General features: G+C 35.7%; 1 protein-coding gene across 1 annotated transcript in view; it reads left to right on the top strand.

The window, feature by feature from the left end:
* The window catches only part of RYR2 (ryanodine receptor 2), a 758,695-nt gene that overhangs the window by 208,950 nt on the left and 523,179 nt on the right, over positions 1 to 26,566 (top strand). Inside the window, 1 exon segment of the mRNA XM_044000528.1 lies at positions 13,454 to 13,573. Coding sequence (XP_043856463.1) covers positions 13,454 to 13,573 — 120 coding nt within the window.

The following is a 26,566-nucleotide window of genomic DNA, read 5'->3' as shown; positions in this document are numbered from 1 at the left end:
TACTGGGGGGGGGGGTTGGTTTTGTGAGGGCAATGAGGGTTAAGTGACTTGCCCAGGGGTCACACAGCTAGTAATGTCAAGTGTCTGAGGCCAGATTTGAACTCAGATACTCCTGAATCCAGGGCCGGTGCTTTATGCACTGTGCCACCTAGCTGCCCCTCCTGACAGTATTGTTTTAAAGAAATTACAAATGTTACCCAACTCCCGGTATTTGATGAGTAAAATGACTGCTTATTCCTGTCTTTTATACACTAATATCCCTTTTTTTTTTGTTTTTGTTTTTTTTAGTGAGGCAATTGGGGTTAAGTGACTTGCCCAGGGTCACACAGCTAGTAAGTGTCAAGTGTCTGAGGTTGGATTTGAACTCAGGTCCTCCTGACTCCAGGGCCAGTGCTCTATCCACTGCACCACCTAGCTGCCCCACTAATATCCCTTTTAAAGAGAATATTTGATGCAAGGTGCATATTTTCATGTAATATGAGTTGCCAATCCTACCATTAGACTCACAAGAAACCTTTTGGGACTCTTTGGAGTTGGGGGATGGGTGGGGGATAAGAATATTCTTCAGCATGTGTCACAGCCTCCCTTAACCAGTTTCAAGTAGTACAGACATGCATTAAGTGAAGTGCAGTTAGTCTATTTATGGGATGGGAACAGCGCCAAAGCAGTCTTTTAGATTTAAAAGCTAGGGTATCTGGTGAATAGCACTTGAGACTTCGGCAGGGCTATAGGGAATGACTGTGAACATAGTGGTGATGGGACTGATGGACTTTTAACGATGTCAGTATCTCAAAATGCCTTCAGGAGTTGACAAGTGATTATGTATTTTGCTTTGTAGGAGTGGAGCAAGGTATTAAAATCAGTATCTGGCAGAGACTTTTTTTTATTACCAATCATGTTGCTGATGTCCCACCTGTGGATGCTGTCATTCTGGGTTCCCTCTACAGGCTTTGCTACTTACCATCCCCATCTTTGCCTACGTGGATGAAGGATCCTCTATATGTGTTGGGATGTAGTATAGAGCTGATTCCATCAAGTCTCTTTGGCATCTCTTTCAAAACATTGTGGTGTCATTAAAAAAAAAAAGTCAGTTTCTGAACTTGAGCAATGGAATGTTAAGTATGTCTGTATGAAGTCTTAAGAGGAGACATGGGATTCTTTATTTTTCTTTCTGAGTTTGATATATGGACACACACACACACACATACTGCTGTACTCCCTTTCCTAAGCCTTTTCAGAATTATAGAAACTTTAAGTTGGAAGAGACCTTAGTATAAATCAGATCTAATCTGCCCTTCCATGACAGAATACCCTTTATGAGAACCCTGAAGAGTAACCACCCAGCCTGTGATCAAACGCTTTCAGTGATGAAAAACTCGTTATCTCACGAATCAGCTCATGCCATTTTTGGAGAGCTCTAATGAGAAAATTCTTGATTATCACAAGCTGAAATATGCATCTCTGCAATTTTCAACCATTAGTCCGATTTCTGCCAGCTGGAACTATTGAGGATCAATCCCAATAATCCATTCTCAATATATCTTTCCAAATGTTGGAGAATAGTTCATATCTCCCCTAAGACTTCTTTCAGGACAAACATCTCAAGTCTCTCAACTCTTTGTCCTCTTACCATCCTGTCTGCTTTTACTCTATATGCAGTCACTTTTTTTTTAATAGTTTTCTGAAAATGTGGAACCCAGAACTCTATATGATATTCCAGATGTGGTCCAATGAGCAAAGAGGTCAGTGAAATACATATTTCCTTTGTTCTGGATATGATGTGGTCTAAGATTATATTAGGGTGTTGTGTTTTGTTTTTTTCTTTTGACGACTATGTCAAACTGTTGACTCATTTCTATCTTGCAGCCAAATAAATGTGCAATTTATTCAATAAATAAATATCTTATTTATTCATTACTTGTCATCTATCTATATTTTTCCAATCCTATACTTAAGCTGGTGATTTTTAAGACTAAATGAAAGACATTACATTTATTTCTTTTTTCCTTTTTAAATTAGTGGGTTTTATTGATGTCTTTTGTTTTTACATATCCCAGATTTCGAGGGACATTCCTTATCACATTTTACATTTATTTCTGTGAAATTTCATTTCTTTATTTCAAAATATCTTGGAATCTTGACTCTACCATCCAGTGGATTGACTATTGCTCCAAGCTTTGTGTTATCCATGTGTAAAGTATGAAGGGTTTGTGTGTGTGTTTGTGAAGCGTCAGGATAGAGCCCAGAGAGAACAGATAATCACTTATGGGGAATGTGGGAGAATGGATTCATGCTTTAGCTAAGGATTAGACTAGATGACCTCTGAGTTCCCTTCTAAATATAGAATTCTATTATTCTGTAATTCTTTATAATTCTTCCAGGTCACACTTTTTATTCTCCATATTGCTTGGTTTATATTTTTATCTGATTTTTCTCCCCTTTAATTTCTGGTTTAAAGTTCTCTTGCTCAGGTCAGCAAGTCCCCTACCAAACATATTCCTTCCTGGCCTCATGAGATCTCTAGTTAGGAACCCATCATTCAAACATTTTAAGCACTGGTACAAAAATTCAGTAAGATCATAGAACTTAGAGCTAGAGAGGATATTAAAAACCATCTAGAATAACTTCCCATTGAACAAGTGACAAACCTGAGGCTCAGAGAATTATAATCATTTTTTTTAAATGTATTTATTTATTTTTGTGGGGTAATGGGGGTTAAGTGACTTACCCAGGGTCACACAGCTAGTACATGTCAAGTGTCTGAAGCCGGATTTGAACTTAGGTCCTCCTGAATCCAGGGCTGGTGCTTATCTACTGCGCCACCTAGCTGCCCCCCAATTATAATCATTTTTACATGATCAGACGGGTAGTAAGTTGCAGAACCAAGATTTGAACTCAAGTTATTTTACTCCAAATCCAATGCTATTTTCACTATGCCATTTTGCCTTCTTTCTCTAACAAAATCCTATCCTTTGAATGGTTGAAAAGATAAAAATACCCCTGCAGAATCCTTTTACTTTCCAGGACTTCAAGCCACTACCCATCCTTTTTCTCTTCTGTGTCACATTCACCAATGTAAATCTACCACTTCCTAAGAAATACATATTTTTTCTGACATTTTTCATGAATGATTCATTTCATCCTGTCTAGGAAGAAATTGTCAAATAAGCATATTCAGCATTATTGACATAGCATTATGAATACTCATTTGAATATAATTGTGATAATTTGTTCATTAGTCTTCTTCCCCTCCCTATGAAGGGCTAGTTACTTCTCTCATTATCTGCCTAATTTTCTTATTTTTCCAGTCATAAGACTCAATATGGTGCTTTGTTTGTAAATGCTTTTCATGGCAGTGAATTTACAATGTGTCCATTATCTGGGATTATTTATTACCCAAATAAAATTTATTAGATCATTAGTTCGGCCTAGGCTAGAGAATTTTTTCTATCTTAATAATTTATTAGTAACATTATTTTTTTCCAATTTACTGAAAGTTCATGAAAATATGTGGGTTGCAGTGCCCAGCATATTGGATACTAAGTCTGTATTTTAGTTGAGGGATTATACTTATGTCATAATTAGCAAGTACAGAATTCAAAAGGTTTGCCAACAGCAGCATCAAGAGCCAGAGACAAAAAAAAATGCAAGCTAATGTTTCATTGTGTTGGATTTTTTAAACAGATTTTTGTATCCGTGGAGCAATATCCAGTCCCCATATGTTAATGTTCAGAGTTTTGAGATCTCAGTATAAACATTCAAGTATACAGGTATGATTAGAAAATTTCCAGAAGCAAGATAAAAATAAAATTCTATGAATAATATTCCATCATGAACAAAAATGTGTTACTGAAAACATACTGCAGTAAAACTCTCTGGGATCTGTTCTCCTTCACATTGTGTACTTGGTGTCTATCCAGAGAAGTGAAGCATTTTTCATTGCAGAAAGTGTCCTAAACTGGAAAAATCTCTGTAGTTTGATCACAAAGAGAGAAGGAAGGAAGGAAGGAAGGAAGGAAGGAAGGAAGGAAGGAAGGAAGGAAGGAAGGAAGGAAGGAAGGAAGGAAGGAAGGAAGGAAGGAAGGAAGGAAGGAAAGAAAGAAAAAAAAGTGTTTTCAAAGGTGATGGTATAGTATTAAACATAAAGAAAGGTTAGAAGCCCTTATGATCCCAAATTGCAGTCTGATGTGCTGAGACTAATCTTAGGAATTGATCATATCAGTTCTATTATCTTGACCTACATAGTATATTTTGGTTTGTTGGGGGAAGGAAGATCTTCAGGATGCTTGTCTCACTCAAATACAGCAATAAGTTTGTGTGGTGATGAGTTTGTGTAGCTATACCACAGAAAGCAATTGCTTTCCTCCCAGGGTATCTAAGTGTTTTATGCATCTAGTTACTGTAGTGTAGACCTTTTATTCTCATCTCTGGTGTATTTCAGCAAGAAAGATTGTTGTCAGCATTCTAAAATGTGTGTGTACAAAAATCCTCTCTCTTTTTCAATCACATACTTAGACTTACATGCATGCTAGTGATTTCTGTGGTAGAGATATTAAGTACTTAAGAGTACTATAGGCAAGATATATTTTTATCTTGCGAAATACTTATTATCTTAGAGATGTCAATGAGATAAATTCAGAAGTTCTTTAGTCTTTTCTTTTTAGTCTTTTAGTCATCTTTTTTAGTCTTTTCTTTCTTAGTCAGAATTCTTTTTTCTATTCCATATGCTTACTTTCCCCCTTTCCCACAAAGATGGAATGTTGGGGATGCTCATTAATATTCACTTAGCATTAAGTAGAAATGGTACAATTTCAAAACTTTTCGTTCCATTAGGTCTTATTTCTCTCTCCTACTAGTTCTAACTTTTTGTCCAGTCATATCCCTCATGTTAATAATTTAAAACATTTATGCCTAATCAGATGTCAAGATGCATACAAAGAAACTTCTTCTGCCCCATCTTTTCCCCAACATTTTATTTTCTCATTTGCAAAGGGTCAATAATGAAGTACTGAGTGTTCTCACTGTGTCTTTGGTGGATTTGAAGACATTTGTAATCTGTTTCCACCTCACTTATTGAAAGAAAATGCCAGTAGAGAATGGATGGGGGCAAGTAGCATCATGTTATGGTAATTTATTTTTCACATGGACCTATTTGGGCAATCTCAATATGCCTATTTGCAGAAATGTTTCTGGGGTTAGTTCTAGAGAGGTTGTGGGATTACATCTGGGCATTTAACTGTTTGCGGCCTGTTCTTAAACTAGAGTACAGCATAAACTAATCTAGTTTGGGTTTTCGTTTGAGGTTTTCCTTGACATGTTAGTCTTCCACTCATTCATATTTCAACTTCCTAGACTTTTGGGACCTTAGAAAAATGAATTGAATAGGAAAAATCACAGGAACATAGAATCTGATAATTGAAAAGAACCTCAGAGTCCATCTACTCCAACCCATAATTTAACAAAACTCTTCCCTACAACTTTCCCCCACACCGATTATCCAGCTTAAAGACACAGTAAAGGGGAACAAAGAGAGCTCATTTTGGTTTTGGTTAACTCTAATATTAAGGAAATTTTTCATTAAATCAAACCTAGGTTTTCCTCTTAACTTCTCATTATTACTGGTTCTGATGTCTAGGGTCAATCAGGACAAACTTATTCCTTTTCTCATGTGACAGCTCTTCAGCTATTTAAAGGGTGCTGTTATGCCCATCCCCTCCAAGTCTCTCCTTCTCCAGGATAAGCATCCCCAGTTGTTTCAATTCATCTTTAAATGGCATAATATTGATGTCTTTCACCATCTTCCATCATGGTGAGAACAAAGTATTATGTTTCATCCTAGCATGTTGTGTTTTAATAGCATCTTTCTCCTTTGGCTCCCAGAGTACTTTGCAGATTCCCAAGTGGTTACATTCATTCCTACAATATTGGAGAAAAGTAGGCTTACACCCATCATTTACATTTCCCATTTTGTTGAGTAAGGAAGTTGAAACATAGTATGGCTTCCTTTCTCCTCTTGATTACATAAGAGTCATAGACAATATTTGAACCCAGGTCATCCTGACTGAGGTCAACCTTTCTTTTTAAAAAAAATGTAATAAACATTTTTATATAAAGTTTTGAGTTCCAAATTCTATCCCTTTCTCTCCCTCCCCTGCCCCCTCTCTAAGGCAATAAACAATCAGATTATAAGTTATATATGTACAATTATATAAAACACTGAGGTCAGCCTTTCTATCCAATGGGACATGCTACCATTAATATTATCTCCATTTTAGAGATAAGGAAATTGAAGTTCAGCAAGGTAAAGTGGTATGGTCACACAGCTATTAATACTAGAGCTGGGATTTGAACCTATGTTATGGATAAGTAATTTTGTTATTCCTATTATACAATTCAAAAGAGTGTCTCACAGATCTTCATGCCATCCTACTAGTATGAAATGGAAGAGGAATAAAATATAAGCACCCTGAAGGCAAGGATTATCTTGCTTTTGTATTTGTATCCCCAGTACTATTAAAGTGCCTGGAACACAGTCCATATTTAATAAATGTTTCTTAATTAAGAAATCATTTATAATGTTTAAGAAGAGAAAAAGCTGCATGGAAGTAGTGGCATTTGACCTAGTTCTTGAAAGATGATTATTATTTTAACATGAAAATATAGGAGTTGCTATAAAAGTAGGAGGACAATCTGGGTATAACAAAAAGTATGAGAAAAGGTCAAGGGAAACTAAGATATATATTTGGAGGAGACTAAGTATTTTAGTTTGGTTGGAGGTTATATTTAGCAGATTTGAGAGTTAATGTTCTTTGGGCTTTTTGTCAAAATGGTCCATAAACTCCAATCCGTCATCATCTATCTTTTCATAGGATGATATTTACATAAGAAAAACATGTTATTATCCACACAGAGGATTATCTGCAGGACCTCCACATCAATAGAGAATCTCTTTTCCATCTGGCCCCTGTATTAGACATCCTCCACGATACTGGTGGACACCTTGGCAAAAATACATCTTCCAGCTTTATACTTTGACAGAATTATCTGTAGCTGGACCACTGTTATAACAGATTTATTGCTGAAAGGGACTGCAGAAGTCATCTAATCTAACTTCCTCTTTTTATGGATGAGGAAATTAATATTCAGACAAATGAAATATCTCAACTAAATCTGCACAGTTTGTAAGTAACAGACTAAGAATTCCAACCCCAATGTTCTGCCTCCTTCTCTAGCTTTCTTCTTACTGGATCTCTGAGATCCCTTCCAGTCCTACCAGTCTGTGTGTCTATATTTCATACAAATAAGGATTCCATCCTGTTTGTGTAACACATTTATTGAGTTCCGCAAAGGATATAATGCAAACTTCTTGAAGGTGAAGGGCTATCTTACTTTTCTATTTACATCCCTAGAATATAAATGTACCTGCTACATAGAAAGCACTTAATACATGTCTGTCAACTCATTATGGTTCTGTGTTTATTGGATGCCAGAATCACAAAATACCTATGTAATAGAATCCTGCTCTGATACCATCTCTCTAAGGTCCTCTCTAGTATAATTTGATGTTTCTTCCAAATAGGGACACCAAACCGTTAGTATAAGCACATTTTTGAGAGCCCAAATAGTAGAATGCATGTACCTTAGGGGAAGTTGCTGTCTTACTTTTGTATTTATTTCTCTAGAACAGTGCCTAGGGTCCCAGTGCCTAGGGATACAATACTTGGTATGTAATAGTAGAAGACTGATAAATGCTGGTTAATTTATATTGGGAACCAATTAGAATGTATGTCTAAAAGAAATAGAAGACCTTCTTTCAAAGTATTTACAACCTTGTTTAAGGAATAGAAATCACACCTAAATGATGATTTCGGATTAATATGTTTAAACTTAACAGACTTAATAATTAAATTCAGGTTCAAGCCATTGTTCAGAAGTACAGAGAGGAGATAACTGCATGCCAGAATTTGGTATTTTATTTTATCCGATGAGATCCAGTATAATTGAGATCCAATTCAAGAAATATTTAGGAAGTGCCCACAACATGCTAGTCACTATGTTAAGCAATGGAGATACAATTAATAATAAGAGAGACAGACTGCCCCTCAACCAGTTTATAATCTAAAAGGGGAAGAGACAGTACACAAAAGTCAGGAAAGTGACAGAGCGGGTCAGGGAGAGACAGGAGGTGAATTTTATATACTGAGCTTGGATATTTAACAAGATTTATGTTAGGGAATCAGGAAAAATGAAGTATGTGTTTCATAATATAATTACTTGATGATATTAAAACATTGGGATGGGGCAACTACGTGGCGCAGTGGATAGAATACCGGCCCTGGAGTCAGGAGTACCTGAGTTCAAACCCGGCCTCAGACACTTAATACTTACTAGCTGTGTGACCCTGGGCAAGTCACTTAACCCCAATTGCCTCACTAAAAAAACAAAACAAAACAAACAACAACAACAAAAAAAAACCATTGGGATTATAATTATGAAGAAGCAATATGGTACTGTTAGAAGGTTGAGCTTCAAGTCAGGAAGACCTGAGTTCAAATCTATGCTCCAAAATATCTCTGTGATCCTGAACAAATCACTTAATATCTATGTACCTCAAGCAACTGCCTTGGACTTATCTACTAAATAAAAAGTAGGTTGGGGTATGTGCATGTGGGGGAAGTTTCTATACTGAGTACTGTTTGCTGATTAAATCACAGATCCTTTAAGTATTTATCATGAGGTGCCTGTTAGGTGCTTTTTCAATTTAATTTTTGAAGTATTTGCTAACTATTCTTATACTTTTTGAACCAAGAAATTGTAGAAAGCTCATAAATGTTGTTTGTTGTACATATTTTTTTAAAGAAAAAAAAATCTCAGTTCCTTGTACTTGTAAAAATTCCTGTTTATTTTAACAAGTCAGGATTAGGAATCTGCTAAAGTATTTCAAGGAAAATCAGTACATTAATACTAAAGTAGAACTATGTTAGCTATTCATTGTCTGATAGTTAAAAATTTAGCCACTGAAATTAAATCTTAGAAATAAAAAATGATTTTCAGACCTATTAATTGCCAAAAAGTTTGTTAAATTTCTTGATGGCTTTGGCTTACTTGTATAGTTTCTGATTGACAAAACATAGTGTCCTTTGTAATAATGACTTGAATCAAAATATCCTTCCTTAAGAAAATTAAGAGAGATGTGGGATAAAAAATAAATAAACTGGGAGCTGAATTTTTATAGAGCTTTTATTTTTTTAACATGGTAAAGTAGAGAAAGATGATACCTGTCGTTGTAGACATATCATATCACCATTCCTCATGCAGTTTATTTCTAGTCAAATTGACCAGATGCTTTTCTTTGTACATGTAATGTCTCTTTCCTTTTATGCTCAGACTGTTCCCCATTCTTGTAGTGTTTCATTTCTTTCTCTTAGAGTCTATATATTCCTAAAAAGGTTCAACTCAGGTCTCAACCCCTATGCAAGGCATTTCCTCATTCCTGCCTCTCTGCCTTTAGTTATTACTATTTACCCTCCAAATTACCTTTCATTTATTTGCTACATAATAAACTTTGTACATTTTTTACCACACGCTCTCCAGTAGAATAGGAACTCCTTGATAGCAATGTGACTGGTGTGTGTGTGTGTGTGTACATGTGTATGGGTGTGTTTGCTTTTTGTATCTCCAGTGCCTATTGAAATGCCTTGAACATGGCATAAATGTTGTTTAATTGACTAGAATATGCCTTCAAACATTCAAGGTCACGGTAAAAACATTGACTGTAGAAGACTCCCAGAAAATGTTAAAAATCAGACAGACAAAAGGAAGAAAAAAAAATTAAGTCTATTTAGAATTTACTTATATGTCATTAGAAATCTGAGCCCCAGGACTTCGGTAATAAAGATAAATTCAGAAGAAACCTTAAGACCTGGAAATCTAAGAACAGCAGCTACTGTTACCAGCATTTTTGTAACTATAACTGATCTTCTCTAAGACGTTGATTTTGATTGGACTCCTCTGGGTCACAGTTGTGTTAGCTTGTGTTATTTCCTTAACTGAAAGTTGGAAACTATTTTTAGTTTTGGTAAAGAAATAAAATTTAGGAAGTCTGTGAGCCTATATGGCACAGCTATTTTATTTGTAGGAAACAAAAAAAAAAAATAAGGATATTTAACAAAAATCTCCCAAACACCAAGGCAGATGTACTTTGAAATCATAGAGGCTTAGAAATAATAAGCCTTGATATTAATGACTGCATAATTACAACTCTAGTAGGTAGTCTGTGGTCAGATTGTAGTTTTTCTTTTGGTCACTGGAGATCTAGATATGTTTGGCTCCTTGGGGAACCCCAATAGACTATAAAGATTTCACATTCAAACAAGACACCTTGAAATGAAAAATAAAATGCTCTGGTTTATTAACAGAAACTCATTGACTTTGTCACAATAAGTGACATTGTTAAATTTTATAGCTATATCTTCCTTTACCTTTCACTTATTATAGCATAGTCCTGCTCTAAATCCCACCAAGAAATATAATATATTTCTCTTTGATTCTTCCTTCTCCTTCCTTTTCCTACTCTCTTTCTCTTCTTCTTCTTCTTTTGCGGGGCAATGAGGGTTAAGTGACTTGCCCAGGGTCACACAGCTAGTAAGTGTCAAGTGTCTGAGGCTGGATTTGAACTCAGGTACTCCTGAATCCAGGGCCGGTGCTTTATGCACTGTGCCACCTAGCTGCCCCCTCCTTCTCTTCTTTTTACTCTTTTATTCATGCATTTAAATTTTCTCCCTTTCAAATTTCCCCTAAATTTGACAAAGGTCCAAGAAATTGCATACTTCAAAATTATTGCAGTTTTATTTTGACCATTCTGATAATGTTTTTGCATGCCTATATATTCATTAAATGAAAATAAATCACAGGCATAACCCTATAATAAGTGTCATAATGAAGGTAGGTAAGTCTGTGTTTTCCTTTTTTCTCCAAAGCAGAAGGGAAATAATCATAACACCTATTGAACCAGTTCAGAGGTGGGACTGTTTGCTCTATATCTTCCTGCTACATCCTTCCCTTTGCATAAAAGGGGTAGAGTTTACCTATGATTTGATAAGTACAGAGAGGCCTTTTCACCTCTCATGTCAGATTTTTTTTTACTAGTGTAGATACTCTATGAAATACAAAACTACTCAGGGACATTCCCTTCCCTCATCTATACTCTGATCTCAAATAATAGCTTAACTGCTGACAAGGGAAACAAACTAATTTATGAAAAGAAAATTGGTCTTACAAATTACCATCAGTAATGTGGGATAGCAAAATACAAAATGGTGCTTTTTTTCAGTTCTGCCCAAACTGATGGATAGAGGAGAGAAAAGGGGAAAAGGAGCCTTTCCTAACTTTGTGAGAGATCATAGCAAAAGGTGGGAGAGTTCACCACCACTTAAGCTATTCTTCCTGTTGGTTCGCTGTGGTCCCATCTACCTGCTTATGTATGATGACACTGGCCACAACCAGGGGGAGATGGCTTGCTTTCCACCCCTTGATCAGCTATCTCATCTCAGTGGCCCAGGTTCCTGTTTTTCTACTTGCCACACTGTCCTTCCAGAACTAGCTCCTCTTCTATTGGTTAGTCAGTCAACAAGTATTTATTAAACACTTACTATGTGTCAGACACTGTGCTAAGTGTTGGGAATACAAAGAAAGGGGAAAAAATGAATATGTAAGATTACTCTCTAATCCCCAAATCTGGAGTGATGTTTCCTCCCTCTTCTTCAAGGCTAAATTTTGTGTGTGTGTGTGTGTGTGTGTGTGTGTGTGTGTGTGTGTGAGAGAGAGAGAGAGAGACAGAGAGACAGAGAGACAGAGAGACTATATTTCCCAAGATACCCACCTGTCATAGTTCACAACATTTGGCCATTGCAATTCTCAGGAAGTTGTTATACAAGTTGACCATTTAAAAATAATAACTGAAAATTTCTAGGAATTAATCCTTTCCAAAGGACAGACATTAAAGTGATTTGCAAGTAATTTGACTATGCCTGGGTCTGGAATTGTTGAACCATTCTTTAATTGTTGCTGCTACCCAAATAATATAGAAACAAATAAGTAGATGCACCATTGTTTTTCATGAATATATTGATTCTTGGTAATAAAGAAAGAGAATCATGTTCTTTAGCTTAACCAGCCAGTATTAAGGCTGGTCACAATTTACCACTTCTAGAAGCATGTGTTTATTTTGCCCATCTCACTTCTCTTAAAAGTAGTGATGAATACGACAATTTGTGTCATTCAAACTGACATGCTTTTCTTTAGAACCCACATGGTGAAATGCCATAATGAAAACAGTTGCACTTTCATAGAATGAGCTCTGGATCATAGGCATTTGAAAACCTGAGTTCTAGCTCCAAAGCTACCATTTAATAGCTATATGTCCCCAAGGAAAGTCATTTGACCTCTTCATGCTTCAGTTTCCTGTTTGGCAAAGTGGAAATAATATTATTGGTCTTGACTTACTCATATGGTTACTGTAAGTTTGGGATAAGATAATGCACAAGTATTTTGTAAAGTTCCATATATATGTAGGTGATACTACGCTGACTACTAATGGTGGTAACAAAAGGTTGGATAATCCCCCTCTTTTTCTCCACCCCCCCCCCACCACCACTTTTGTTGTTGTTCAGTCATTTTTCAGTCTTGTCTGGCTCTTCATGGACCCATTTGGAGTTTTCTTGGCAAAGATACTAAAGCAGTTTGCCATTTCCTTCTCCAGCTCATTTTATAGATGAGGAAACTGAGACAAATAGGTGACTTACCCAGGGACACACAGCTAGTAAGTGTCTGAGGCCAGATTTGGATTCAGGAAGAAGAGTCTTTCTGACTTCAGGCCTAGCACTCTACCCACTACACTACCCACCATGCTTAATTAATCTTTGGAGAATCCATAATCCATTACACTTCTTATGCTATGGAACAGTTAAAGAATATATCCTTTTAAATCTTCTAGGGAAGGTTACATATGTATTAAAGATGCTATTCCTTGGATCTGTTTTTGGGGATGCTAGACTTACAATGATGTATCTACCCACTCATAGAATCTATTCCATTGTGACAGCATTTGCTGTTAAGGAGATATGTGACATAATTTCTTGGTAATATTGTTGTTGTTGTTTTAATCATGTTTAAAAGGCCTTAGTTTGTGGTGTAATTTGCTCAGTTTTCCCCCGGGAAGAAGTGGGGATCATGTGGGAAAAAACGAATGCCTTAGTATGATAAATGCTACATCAAGTTAGCTTTCTTACAATGAATTAATAAAGCCCTGGGAATTGCTTCTGTTTGTGTTATTGCTGTTGCTTATAACTTAGATTTTTTTTAATGCATCTGAGTTGCATCCTCCCAGATCTGATATAGAATGCACAGGCCTGTACAACTTAATATTTGTCACTTATTTCTTCCTTTTTGGCAGGATGACGAAGTGGTTTTGCAATGTACTACGACCATCCACAAAGAACAGCAGAAACTATGTTTGGCAGCTGAAGGATTTGGCAACAGACTCTGTTTCTTGGAGTCCACTTCCAATTCTAAGGTAGGCAGAATTAATTTGGCTTAATTTGAACTTAATTTACTGACTGGTAATATTTTCTGTCATTTCTGTCAACTTTCCCCACCTTGGATCTCACAAAGCACTTGTTTTACAGCCTTCTCATGTGCTTATCATGTAATATTGTACATTAAGGTTATCTGTTCTGTTTTTCTCCTTTTAGACTTACGTAAGCTCCATAACAGCAAAGAGCAATATTTTCCTTTGTGCGTCACTCAGGGTTTTTCTGTGCAGTTAAGTTACATTAAATTCTAGTGAATTAATTATCAGCACAATTCATTCCCTATAGAAATAGCAAATAAAATTCACCAAGAGGAAAAAAAGATCAATTTCTCTAGGAGAATGGACTAGATGAAATGGTACAGTAATTTTAATAATAATAAAAACATAGTTTTAGCAAATTATTATTTAAGAATAATTAAGAACAATTACATTCTTCCCTGAACATGAAAATACATAACTTTTTATAAATGCACATAGGATCCAAGATCAGTCATCTGAAAGGACCTTAAAGGTCATCTCCTTCATCTTCTCATTTTATAGATGAGGAAACTAAGACCTTGGGAGGGTAAGTAATTTGCCCAAGATCATGTAGGTAGGAAGCATGTGAAGTGCGATTTGAATCCAGCTCTTCTGATTTTAAAGCCAATGTCCTTTCCACTATACTGAGATGTTGTTTTTCTTCTATTTTCCCCTATTTTTTATTTTGTACTTATCAGGCATAGAGGCATTTAGCTTCAATCAGGAGGGAACATTTATTAATTTTCTGCTAGTTATAGACTACTTTACCACCTGTTATTTTTCAGCATATGATCATACAATAAAGGAGCTGGTTTTAATTACTATATAAAATTCTAGGTAGCCTAGAGATCAATTGTATGGATAAATTGTCAGCAACCTAGACAATGAAGTAGGATTTTGTATCACATTTTAAATTAGCCAACTATGACTCATTCCTAGTCACTAAACCCACATTTCCATTGGGTGATGATGCCCCAGTTACTGGCAATTTATAGATCTATTTATGATTGTCTAGTCATCTGTTATGCTAAAAAATTACATTTTGACAAAGCTTTGAACACCAATTATCAAAAATAGAACACAAAAGTAATTATGGTATAATACAGATCCAGTTTGTCTTAATTCCTTAGCCCCCTAATAATAAAAATAATCCAAGAACCCATGAGTAAATTATGATAACAACCAAACACCAGTTAGAGATAATGTGGTTACAGTGGATAGAGCACTGGACTAGGAGTCAGGAAGCCTGGATTATGGCCCTGTTTTTGCCCCCAAATAGCTTTGGTAAGAGCCATTCTAGACCTAAGATTTCCTTATTTGCAAATTTGAGAATTGGGATTAAATAATATTTCCAAGGTCCCTTCAAGTTCCAGTAAATAAATGTTCCACTATTTGTTATTTGGCAAGGGTTAAAAAAAAAAAAAGGAAAAAAAGGAGTTTAGTTCCATACAACATTGAAATGAAATAATGTCTAGGTGATGGCTCATGGTTACAATATATAAACTTGAGTGCCAATATTATCTCACATATACTTTGGCATTGGATTGCCCTTGGTAGAAAATTGAGTAACCTAATTTTTTGTACTTCACTTATCCTGCATCTGTTATATAGATAGGAAGAGTAGAATGATTGTTGGCAACAAATGGTCTTCTACTGAGTGCTATGAATTTATATGTACATATAAATTTATGTTTCTGGAAATCATCCCAGAAACATTATAAATTTCAGAATCTTTTAATCTAAAGTATGACTTGCTTTTCCAGGATAACCATGTTCCATAGCTTTAGGATTTCTATTAAAACTGATCTAGACCTACTTTCTGTGGGAGAATTGCACACAATTTCTGCATAGAGTTGCCTGAAAGAAATGTATGCATCTCGATTTAATGATATGTTGTCATTCTGAAAATCCATAGGTTTCTATTTAGCATGGATTCTATTTATTTTGATTATGATAAATAAATTGACCTTTTGGTTTCTAGGAGAAGTGCTAAACTGAAAACTAGTCCCTTTGAATCAGAAATGTCCTTTCTTTGTGTTAAAAGTATAGGTATAGGTATTAGCTGTGTGACTCTGGGCAAATCACTTAACCCTCATTGCTGGGGGGGGGGGAATAATTATTGGGGGCAGCTATGGGGCACAGTGGATAAAGCACTGGTCCTGGATTCAGGAGGACCTGAGTTCAAATCTGACCTCAGACACTTGATACTTACTAGCTGTGTGACCCTGGGCAAGTCACTTAACCATCATTGCCCTGCAAAAAAAAGAAATAAGTATGGGTATTAGACCATAATTTAAATATTTGCCTTGAATCCCAGATCTTTTATATATAACCTTATATATATATGTGTGTGTGTGTGTGTGTGTGTGTGTGTGTATATGTACATGCCTACATCTATATGTAAAAACTTAAACACACAGCGATCATTTATTTTGAGGACACGTTTTGAGCATATTAAGATATTTGCTCTTCTCTCTGAGAAGTTTTCTTTGATTATTCCCTCCCCGAGTTGGTAATAATTTTCCTCCCATTTGGATCTCACATAACACTTTGTTTACTCTTCTTTCACACACCAACCACATACCAGTTTTACTAGTTATTTCTGTATGTGCTATATGCTTACTCTGTAAGCTCCATGCTCTGTTCAAATGTTGTCTTCCTCAGTGCTGGGCAGAGTGCTCTATATACAATCAGTACTTTTAAAACATTGTTCTATTGAATTAAAAAGAATTTTCCCTTGGCTATGTTTCTTATGTTCTCCAATTTTGTAAAGCCATTTTTTCCCTCTTCACTATATCTTCTCTAGTGGACTGTTTGCTCATTAGAGTTGTCTGTTGTTTGTTGCTTTTTTATCAACAGCAGTTTTGCATCTGTGAAAGCTTGCATGAAGAACTGAAGAAAATTCAACTGTGTTTTGTAGAATACCTCTAATTTTCAAAATCCCATGAACTGATATAATGGTGCCTAGCTGCTGCAGTCTCCTAAAAGCCCAGGAGATGGAGATGCTTTTCCCTGAAAGCAGACCATTTCTGCTTCAGTTTTGGTTCAGGGACAGAGGCTTTCCTGGTATAGTTAGAATTCGACACAATTTCACATTTGAAATGTTTTTCCTCTGCTTTTCTTTGTAGAATTTTTGAGTCTAGATTTAAGCAGCATGCTGGTAGGGTCTTTCTTGGTGATCTTAGTACTACCTTGAAGGAATATCCTAAAACTATGGAACTGTTATGGGCCCAGGGTACCCCAGAAGTTCTCTGGGGCACATCAAAGAAACTTCTCCTTGAGAAACTAAACCAGAGGACAGACATGTCTAGAGAGATAAGTGGAACCAGATCAGACTGAGCTAGCTCCACGACCCCCACCCTTCATTCTAATCTCCTTAACCTTGGGGAGATAAATTTGGGTGTGACTGCTTCCTTTGTGTCCTGAGGAGATAGTTTCAGAGCTCTGCAGCCACCCCTCACTCAATTCCTCCAGTCAACACCAGTGGGGGATGGTCCCCCCTCACTAATGGAACTTTCCACAGTCAGATGGTCACCCCCATCAGTCCTCTATAAAAGTACCTGCCAGTCTCCTGCTTGAGGAGATTGGTATCTCAGAGCCACTCTCTGTGCCATGCCTTTATCTCCATGTGAAGTACAAGGACTTCTTTCATGGTTTCTCTTCCCTTCCCTTCCCTTCCCTTCCTCAGCCCCCAAATAAACTACCATCTTATTCTAATTGCTTTTGTGTGCAAGAGGGTGTAATTCTTTAAAGAAGAATTCCTAAGGACCCCAAAACCCTAGCCCTCCCCAAACCCCCTATCCCATTTTCCCCATGACAGAACATTATTATAGGCATGAAAATAAACTGAAGAATCCTACCTAAATTATAACTAAATTGGAAAAATTATTAGTTTGGAGAAGGAAATGGCAAACCACTCTAGTATCTTCCAAGAAAACCCTAAATGGGGTCATGAAGAGCTGGACATGACTGAAACAATTTAACACAAATAGCTATTAGGCAGCTAGGTGGCTCAGTGGATAAAGCACTGGACCTGGATTCAGGAGGATCTGAGTTCAAATGTGACCTCAGACACTTACATTTACTAGCTGTGTGACCCTGGGCAAGTCACTTAACCCTCATTGCCCCACCAAAAAAAAAAAAAGAAGAAGAAGCAATTTACTCTTGGTGTCCAATTATAATCAATTAGGCAAGCAAATTGATCAGCCAGATTTTTTAAAAAAAATTCATGTACATTTCCATAGATATCAGAGAAGTATTTTAATCCACCCAAACTGACCAGGTGAATTGTGAACTGATGGAAAAAAAGGTGAGGTAGCATTTGAATAAGCTTTGTGTATTTAGACAATGTATGATGCAAAACTACCTTTTAGGTTCCAGCCTCTATCCACCTCACTTTTCGGATTGTGGAGAAGTCACTCCCTTCAACAGCAAGCATCTGCTATTACTTAAAGGGATCTCATTTAAATGAAACCAGAGGCTCTTATCTACCACTGTGGTATCCTCTACAAAGAGAGAGAATCTTGTTTTCAGTCCCTTCATAAAAAATCACTGCTGTTGCTCAGTTGGCTTGCTAGCACTGACTCAAAAAGCCTACTCTTTTAATCACTGTGTGGATTTATGTTTCTTGAACAGAGAAAGAAAAGTGGAGAAGTTGAATTAGTTCAACTCTAAGGTCCCTTCCAGCTTTATATTCTAATAACTTTAGGGCTCATCTATAGCCATCCTATGCAGACTGAGGCAGGAGACTAGTTTGCTGGTTTGAAAAGGTTCTCAGAAAGGAGAGTGATGCCACTAACTAAAGCGATAGAGAGAATGGTCAATTTTCAGTCAGTTCCCCTTTGGTGTCATCTCCCCACAAGTATTGGGAAGTCATGATGGTACATTATATAGTAATTTTTCATTTTCATTTTCACTGATTTATCATCTTAGGGTATTTATTATTCACTCTCATAAAAAATGTATTGTAGATTATTAATGATGTATAATCATTGCAATGATCAGAATGAACTGTTCTTATTCAAGTGAAACATTTTAGATAATAAAAATGTTACTACAAGAATAATTGCTGGTGGTTAGAAGAAACAATAATTTAAAAATTAAATATTGTATATGACAAATACTTATTTAGTTACAATTTGAATTGGACAAACATTTATGAAGTACCTATTGTGTCCAAAGAACTGAACTAGAAGGGGGCAGCTAGATGGCGCAGTGGTTAAAGCACCGGCCCTGGATTCAGGAGTACCTGAGTTCAAATCCGACCTCAGACACTTAACACTTACTAGCTGTGTGACCCTGGGCAAGTCACTTAACCCCCATTGCCCTGCAAAAAAAAAAAAAAAAAAAAAAGAACTGAACTAGATATTGGGGAGAGATGTAAGATTTAGTTAAGTCACAGTGCTTCTTTGATGTCTTATAGTCCAATAATGGGTTAAAACATTTATAGATAATTATAATTGTGGTATATAATAATTCATGAAAAGTAGAATGATGAAATTTTATTTAATCTTTTAGCTCACTTGCTGACCCACAAATATTTTGCAAATTCGAATCAGCCATAGAGGTCTTTAATAAGTGACTTTATCCCATAAAATCATGTTATTATTCCTACATTGAAAATGTTACATGACATATATAACCTATATCAGATTGCTTGCTGTCTTTGGGAGGGGGAGAGGGAGGGGAGAGAGGGAAAAAAAATTTGAAACTAGAAATCTTATAAAAACAGATGTTGAAGGGGCATCTAGGTGGCGCAGTGGATAGAGCATAGGCTCTGGAGTCAGGAGTACCTGAGTTCAAATGTGGCCTCAGACACTTAACACTTATTAGCTGTGTGACCATGGGCAAATCACTTAACCCCAATTGCCTCACTAAAAAAAACCCCACAAAAAAACAAACAAAAAAACCCCAAAAACAAATGTTGAAAACTATCTCTACATGTAACTGGAAAATAATAAAATACTTTCATAATTTAAAAAAAGTTACATGAATTAAAGAAAAATAGATATTACAAATGAATATTTGGAACAATTTAGTGCGAAGGGGAGGAGAAAGAAAGAAGGCTGTGATAGTGAAAAAGTCTTAATTTTCTATATTTATTTTAGTGTTTGCTTAGGAGTACTTGTACTATATTTACATAGTTAAATTTTTTTTACCTGTTATTCAAGAGAAAGTGAGACAACTGATGACTATGGAGGAAAGGACATTAATTTTATTGTAATTCTTTGTGAACATTCAATTTGTTTTACATAACTGAATCATAAGTAAAGCAGAATTCTGGTGTACAAGGGTAATTAAAAGTAAAGCTCTAGGAAATTTAAAAAACACTTAAATGTTGCATTTGGGCAGAAACGGGGCTGTGTTGAATCATAATAAGAAAGAAGAATGGTCATGAATAAGGCAATGAAATAATTTCCTGAAAGTAATTTTTCTCAGGTGTTGACATGGTTATTTTAGCTGATGCCAAATATAAAGCAAACAAACAAACAAACAAAAACCCCAGGAGATGGCTGTAGGAGAGTGTTGTAAAACTGCTTATCATCTAGTGTGTTAGGCTGTGAAGAAATGGGGAAATCAAGGAAAGATTCAGAATTCAAAGTAAGAGTTAAAAAATTAATTTCTTTTAAAAAATATTAAAGTGTTAACTACTTTAGGAAGTATCTCAATCTGAGAAGCTAAATTCTTTTTTGCATCATTTAAGGAATTCTAATAGTAAATCTAGAATATAGAAGGTAAGAATAATATTAAAATTCTCAAATATGACTATCCTCTCCAACCTCTCTGCTGATGTTCAATTTCACATCTCTAACTGCCTTTCAAATATGGAGTTCAGACTCTAAATGGATGTCCAGCAGGCATTTTAAACTCAACATGTCCCAAACTAAACTCATTATCTTTCCCCCTTGCCAATAGAATGCAACCTAAGTATAGCCCTGACTCCTTACAATTTCACACTCCCATATGCAAGTTGTTGCAAAGACTTGTATATTTCACCTTTGCCACATCTCTCCACAATGCTCCCCCCATTTCTCAGCACCACTACCTCCTTTCTCTCCTCTAATACTGCTATCACTTTGGTGCAACAATCATCACCTCATGCTTTTATTATTGTGGTACCCAGCTGGTGGGTCTTCTGTCTTTAGTCTCTTCCCACTCCAAACCACCCTCCCTCCATTCAGCTGCTGAAGTGATTTTCCTAAAGCTCAAGTCCAACCATGTCACATCTCTAATCAATAAACTTCATTGGCTCCCTATCACCTCCAGGATCAAATACAAAATTCTCTGTTGCAAAGCACCTCTCCTGCCAGCCCTCACCCCTATCTTTTGTCTTCTTATACTTTACTCGCCACCATATACTCTTCCATCCAGTGACACTGGGCTCCTTGCTCTTCTATGAACAAGACACTCCATATCTTGGATCTAGGCATTTTCTTTGACTGTCCCCTATGCCTGGGAAGTTTTCCCAACCCCTCTTAATTCTTGTACCTTCCCTCTATTTATCCTATATATATATAACTTGTTTGTACATATTTGTTTGTTGTCTCCTTTGTTAGATTGTGAGCTTCTTGAGGGCTTTTGCCTCTTTTTGTATCCCCAGTGCTTAGCACAGTCCCTGGCACATAATAGACATTTAATAAATGTTTGTTAACTATTAGAAAAGGAAAAATACTGAGTTTATAATATCTCAAGTTCTTTCATTTTGTGTATTGTACCTATTAATGGGCAAAAATGTATATATGGTCACAATAAGTTGATAATTCTTGACAGTCTAAGTCTTCAAAGTACTTGCAGATAATTAATGTGACATGATTCCCTAATTGGCATGTTTAAATGAAAGAACTACAGTTAGGGTCTGTTGGGGGAAAAAAGTTTTCTTCTTTGCACTAGAGAGAGAGTTAATTCCAAGATGTCAATTTAAGATAGAACTAAACAAATATTTTTGGAAGTTACACCAATTATCATACTTGTTAATTTTGCATTTCTATAAGTAATGCTTCCAGAGTAAATAGTCATATTAAACTAATATAATAAGTAATACTGGCTAATCTTATATAAATGGATGGAGGATATTTTTCAGAGGGGACTTTACAATCATGGCTAATTTAGTATTTAAAATAAATTATATTTTGTATGCTAATGTATAATCAAAGATTTTATCCCTTTACAGGCAATTGATTATGTGTATATGTATCTATAGCTATATTTATATGTTTGTGTATTATATATGTATGTATGTATAATTGTAGGCAAACTATGAACAGTAAGTCACACATTGGGATTCTGATCTCTTAAAATTACCTCAATCAGCATAATAAAACATTTTAATAAATTTGTTATACTAAAATAAATTACGTGTGATATATGTTTATCTTTAAATTATTGAATTTAAATGTCTTATCAATCATAGATATAAGAATGTATTGAATTCTTAGTATGTTAAGTATTATGGAACATACAGTAGAAATAAGAAGCATTGTTATGTCAATTAGCTTATAAACTAGTTGGGGAGAGATGTATACAAAGACCCCTCGGAATAGGAGAAGGCAGTTTATTTGTTTGTTTATTGAGATTGGGTCTCCTTATTTTGACCAGACTGGAAGTGCAGTGATCACTCATGGGTCTAATCCCAATACTAATTGGCATGGAAGCTTTTATATGTTCCATTTCTGACTTGGGCTAAAAGTTTACCTCTCCTTAAGTAGCATGGTGGCCCTCTGCTCCCCAGGGCTCACAGTATTAGTGCTGGACTTGGTGTGGACATCTGATTGATTTATCCTTATCTGGGAGTTCAGAACTCCCAGACTTAAGTGATCCATCATCATCAGCCTCCTGTGAGAAAATTATTTTTTTATGAAAATAATTATTAATAATGGATTTCTTGGGATGCCCAGAGATCAGTTTCTCAGTGCTTTCTCCTCCCTCCCCACCCCCCCACTCCAGAAAGTCCAATTCTCCTAGATCTGAGACAAATCCAAGGGAACAAAAGAAATAGAGATAGACACCTTTGTCTAGCTCAATGAAGGACTGATGGGATCGAGCCACACCTAGATAATGGATTTTGCCTTAAGCAATTTGAGTCAGGGACTTTTGCATACTTTTCCCTGATGTCATATGTAGAGTTCATTTTAATGTGGACCACCTTCAAATCATGTCAACCAATGGAATTGAATGATGCTAACCAATTTGCTTCCATTAATGTATAATGACCTACCTCTATCAAAAGAGAATATAAACCCTTGGAAGGTGGCATTAGAGCCTTTTGGGCTTTAGAGATTGTCTTGGTTCTCTGGCTTCTAGAAAATGGGCCAAAAGTCACGAAGGGGTGTGATGTTTTAATAACTTTTTGAAATTTTTTTCTTTATTTTTCATCATTTATGAAATTTGATTTTTCACACATAATGTAAATTAATTTCTTATGTATACTATATATTATGCTATGATATTATAAGTTAAAAACAAAAAATAAAGGAGTCATTAAATATTCATGACTTTTGGTCCACCCTGTAGATGATTTCAGAATAACTTCTAACTATGACATTCTGTGATTATGTGAAATAGGAAGTCAATAATGCTAGAGGATTGTTGCATAGACGAAAGACACAAAATTAATTTTTGGTGGGTGATGTTAATTTGGCTTCATAATTTTTCCTCCTAACTCTTGTCAGTCCTGGAGCAGAAACAGAGGCAGTGACAAGTAAGGGTCAATATTTAGTGTGACAGAGAAAAATTGAAGAGTTAGAAAATATTGTTATGCTAAGAGAATAGAATTTCAATGTACTCTATAGCCCTCTGTAGTTTCTTCCCTTCCCCCTCTTAATTCTACACTGTCCTCGTGTCGTACTAAGCTTACCAGTATGTGTGATGATAACTTTAAATGAATCTGTTTCTTGTCTATGGTGTGGATACCTGTAGAACTGATTTCTCGACAGTTTACTAAGAGCTATCAAATGAAAGGGGCAGTTAGATGCCACAGTGGATAGGGTACCAGCTCTGGAGTCAGGAAGTCTCTTCTCCCTGAGTTCAAATCCAGTCTCAGACATTAACTAGCTGTGTGATCCTGGGCAAGTTACTAACCCTGTTTGCATCAGTTTCCTCATTTGTCAAATGAACTAGAGAAGGAAATGTTAAACCACTTCAGTATCTTTGACAAGCAACCCCCAAAAGGACTCATGAAGAATTGAACACAATTAAACAACAAAACAAAATGAAAATGTTATGGTTATAACTCACAGGGTATTTTTCTGCCTACAAAATGTTTATGCCAACCAAATATAGATTAAGGCAAATTCTAGAATCATTCATCATATATGGAAAATTAACCTATGCTGAATAAGGGGTAAGGACTAGATAGGGATTACACCCATGTTGGGAGCTCTCAGTAACTCTCTATGGATGCTGGTAATACATACTGAAAGATGGTATTCAGAGGGCAGAATTACTTGAGACTTCCTAGAGAAGCTGTTTAGAGTTGAGTTTTGGAAGAATAGGTACATCATTTGGAATAAAGAAGAGAAAAACAGAATCTTAGGATTGGAAGGAATTTAGAAGTCATGCTGTTCAAATTCCCATCTACATCTTCTCTGAGAAACATTTGGACTCTTTGAATACTTCCTGTTATAGAGAACTAACTCTCTCACAAACTACCCCATTCTATCTTTTTTTTTTTTTAAAAAAGGTCTGCCATAATATGGAGCTTAAGTATCCCTTGGGTACCTTCCACCAATTGATACTGATTCATCTCTTTAGACCTATATAGAATGATGGACTTTTAAATAATTGAAGATAGCTATCATATGTCTCCTAAGTGTTTTTTCCCCTAAACAACCTCAGTTTCTTTCACTGTTTCTTATGCCATATGGGTTCAAGTCTCTAGCTCAGAAAGGGGCAGGAAAAAAGGCTTTGAAGAAGAAATGAGTATATCAGAGTTTGTAGGGTAGAATAAACACTGTACTTTATTAGAGAATCTGAGTTTGAATCTTGGTTCTGTTGCTAACTACTTGTGTGATCTTGACAAAGTTCATTTACTTCTTTGGGCAGCAATATTCTCATGCATAGAATGAGTGTGTGGGACTGGATGATTCCTAAGTCTCTTCTAACAGTAAATCAAGTGACCTACAAACCTATGAGCACATGTTTAAAGCATGGAGGGCAAATGTATTTGATTGACACGATCTCAAATGCATTGGGAAATAATTAGGAATAAAATCAGTGAGAGGGTATGCATATGTCTATGAGGAGGGGAGGGAATATGTCACCTGATAGAGGGTAATATATATATGGAGGGTCAGACAATAGTGTAGACATTTTATATTGCCAAGAACTATGAGCCATTACAGTTTCTTGAGCATGTTATAGGCTTGAAAATACTTAAGGAAGATTATTTTAGAAATGTTTAGAGCAAAAATGTAGCGAGAAGAACCTAGAGGTATGCTTACCATAGGCAAAATATTCTTTAAAGAATTCCAGATTCATGACAGTAGAAATAATAGCAAAAGAAGGATTTTAGGGACTTTTGGTAAAAAGTCTTGGTAAGACTTGGTGATAATTTTTTCTTTGGTGATGAAGGAGCATGGATAGTCCTTTAAACCTGAGGAACAAAGGATGGTGTAATTGTTAATTACAGGGAGGGCAGTAGTTCATTTTTATGATAGTTATTTCTATTTTCATGATTTAAAACTTGTAAAGATTGCATCAGTTTTGGGAATTTGTCTTATGCTCTGAAAAATGATGTTTATATTTTCAAAATATGCTTAACTAGTTAAGGAAGAGAAAATAAAACTCATTGACATTTCAAATTAAGTTAGAAGGAATAATGTATGAATAGCAAATGCTCAGTGATGAGAGAGATTGCTTTGAAAATATATTCTGTTTTATGATGAAAGGTTTTAACTAAAGTAATCAACATGCTAAATACATATACATCTAAGTATATATACTTAATGAGATTAAATAGTGTAACTGTAGATAATAACATTAAAAGAAAAAAAGAATGCCACAAAATGCATAGACCCAAAGGTTGGTGTTTGCTATGGATACTGCTTAAGAGAAATTATGATTTAGTTGGTATCATTAAAAACTGAAGAATCTCACTCGAAGACATATAATAGTAACAGTGGTAATAATGATACCTTATACTTTTAAAGGAGGCTGTGCAGAGCATTTTAGAATTAAAAAAACCTATTTTATCCAGCATCTTTTTCACTAAATGGGACAGAAGAGCAGCCCAATAGTGTAAAAATAATTTTTATTATTATTATAGTGAGGCAATTGGGGTTCTCTTTCACTAAATGGGACAGAAGAGCAGCCCAGTAGTGTAAAAATAATGTTGTTGTTGTTATTATTATTATTATTATTATTTAGTGAGGCAATTGGGGTTAAGTGACTTGCCCAGGGTCACACAGGTAGTGAGTGTTAAGTGAAAAATAATTAAAAAAAAAACTCGCCATGAAGCTTTATCAGCCAAAATATCCCATCATCCATCCCATAGGTATTTTATGGTTTTATAAAATAGTTTAACATAGGAAAATTTGTTTGATCTTAATAATTAGCCAGTGAAGCAGATAGGGAAGGTGGCATTATTCCTATTTTGCAAGGGAAGAAAGTGAGGCTCCTATCCAGTAACAGTCAAAAGTTGAAGAAGAATAGCTAGCATTTATATGACACTTTAAGGTTTGCAAAGCACTTTACACATTATCTCATTTAATCCTCACAACAACTTTGTGAAGTAGGTGCTATTATTCCCATCCTGAGATTTTCCTAGGGTTGTGTAACTAGGAACTCAGTCAGGACTTAAATCATTCTGATTCCAAATCCAACACTTTTTTATTAGCATCCTCACCCAGATCTTCTAATGACACACATGTATGCTCTTAGAATAGAAATTACAAGAAATAGGAAGCTAAGAAACACAATGTAAGTATGCAATTCAGTGATAGAGTGAGCCATTCTTTATGG

This window comes from Dromiciops gliroides, chromosome 4, assembly GCF_019393635.1.
Source record: "Dromiciops gliroides isolate mDroGli1 chromosome 4, mDroGli1.pri, whole genome shotgun sequence".
NCBI lineage: Eukaryota > Metazoa > Chordata > Mammalia > Microbiotheria > Microbiotheriidae > Dromiciops > Dromiciops gliroides.
The sequence above is the reverse complement of the archived record's forward strand: the minus strand, read 5'-3'. Positions and strand labels throughout refer to the sequence as shown.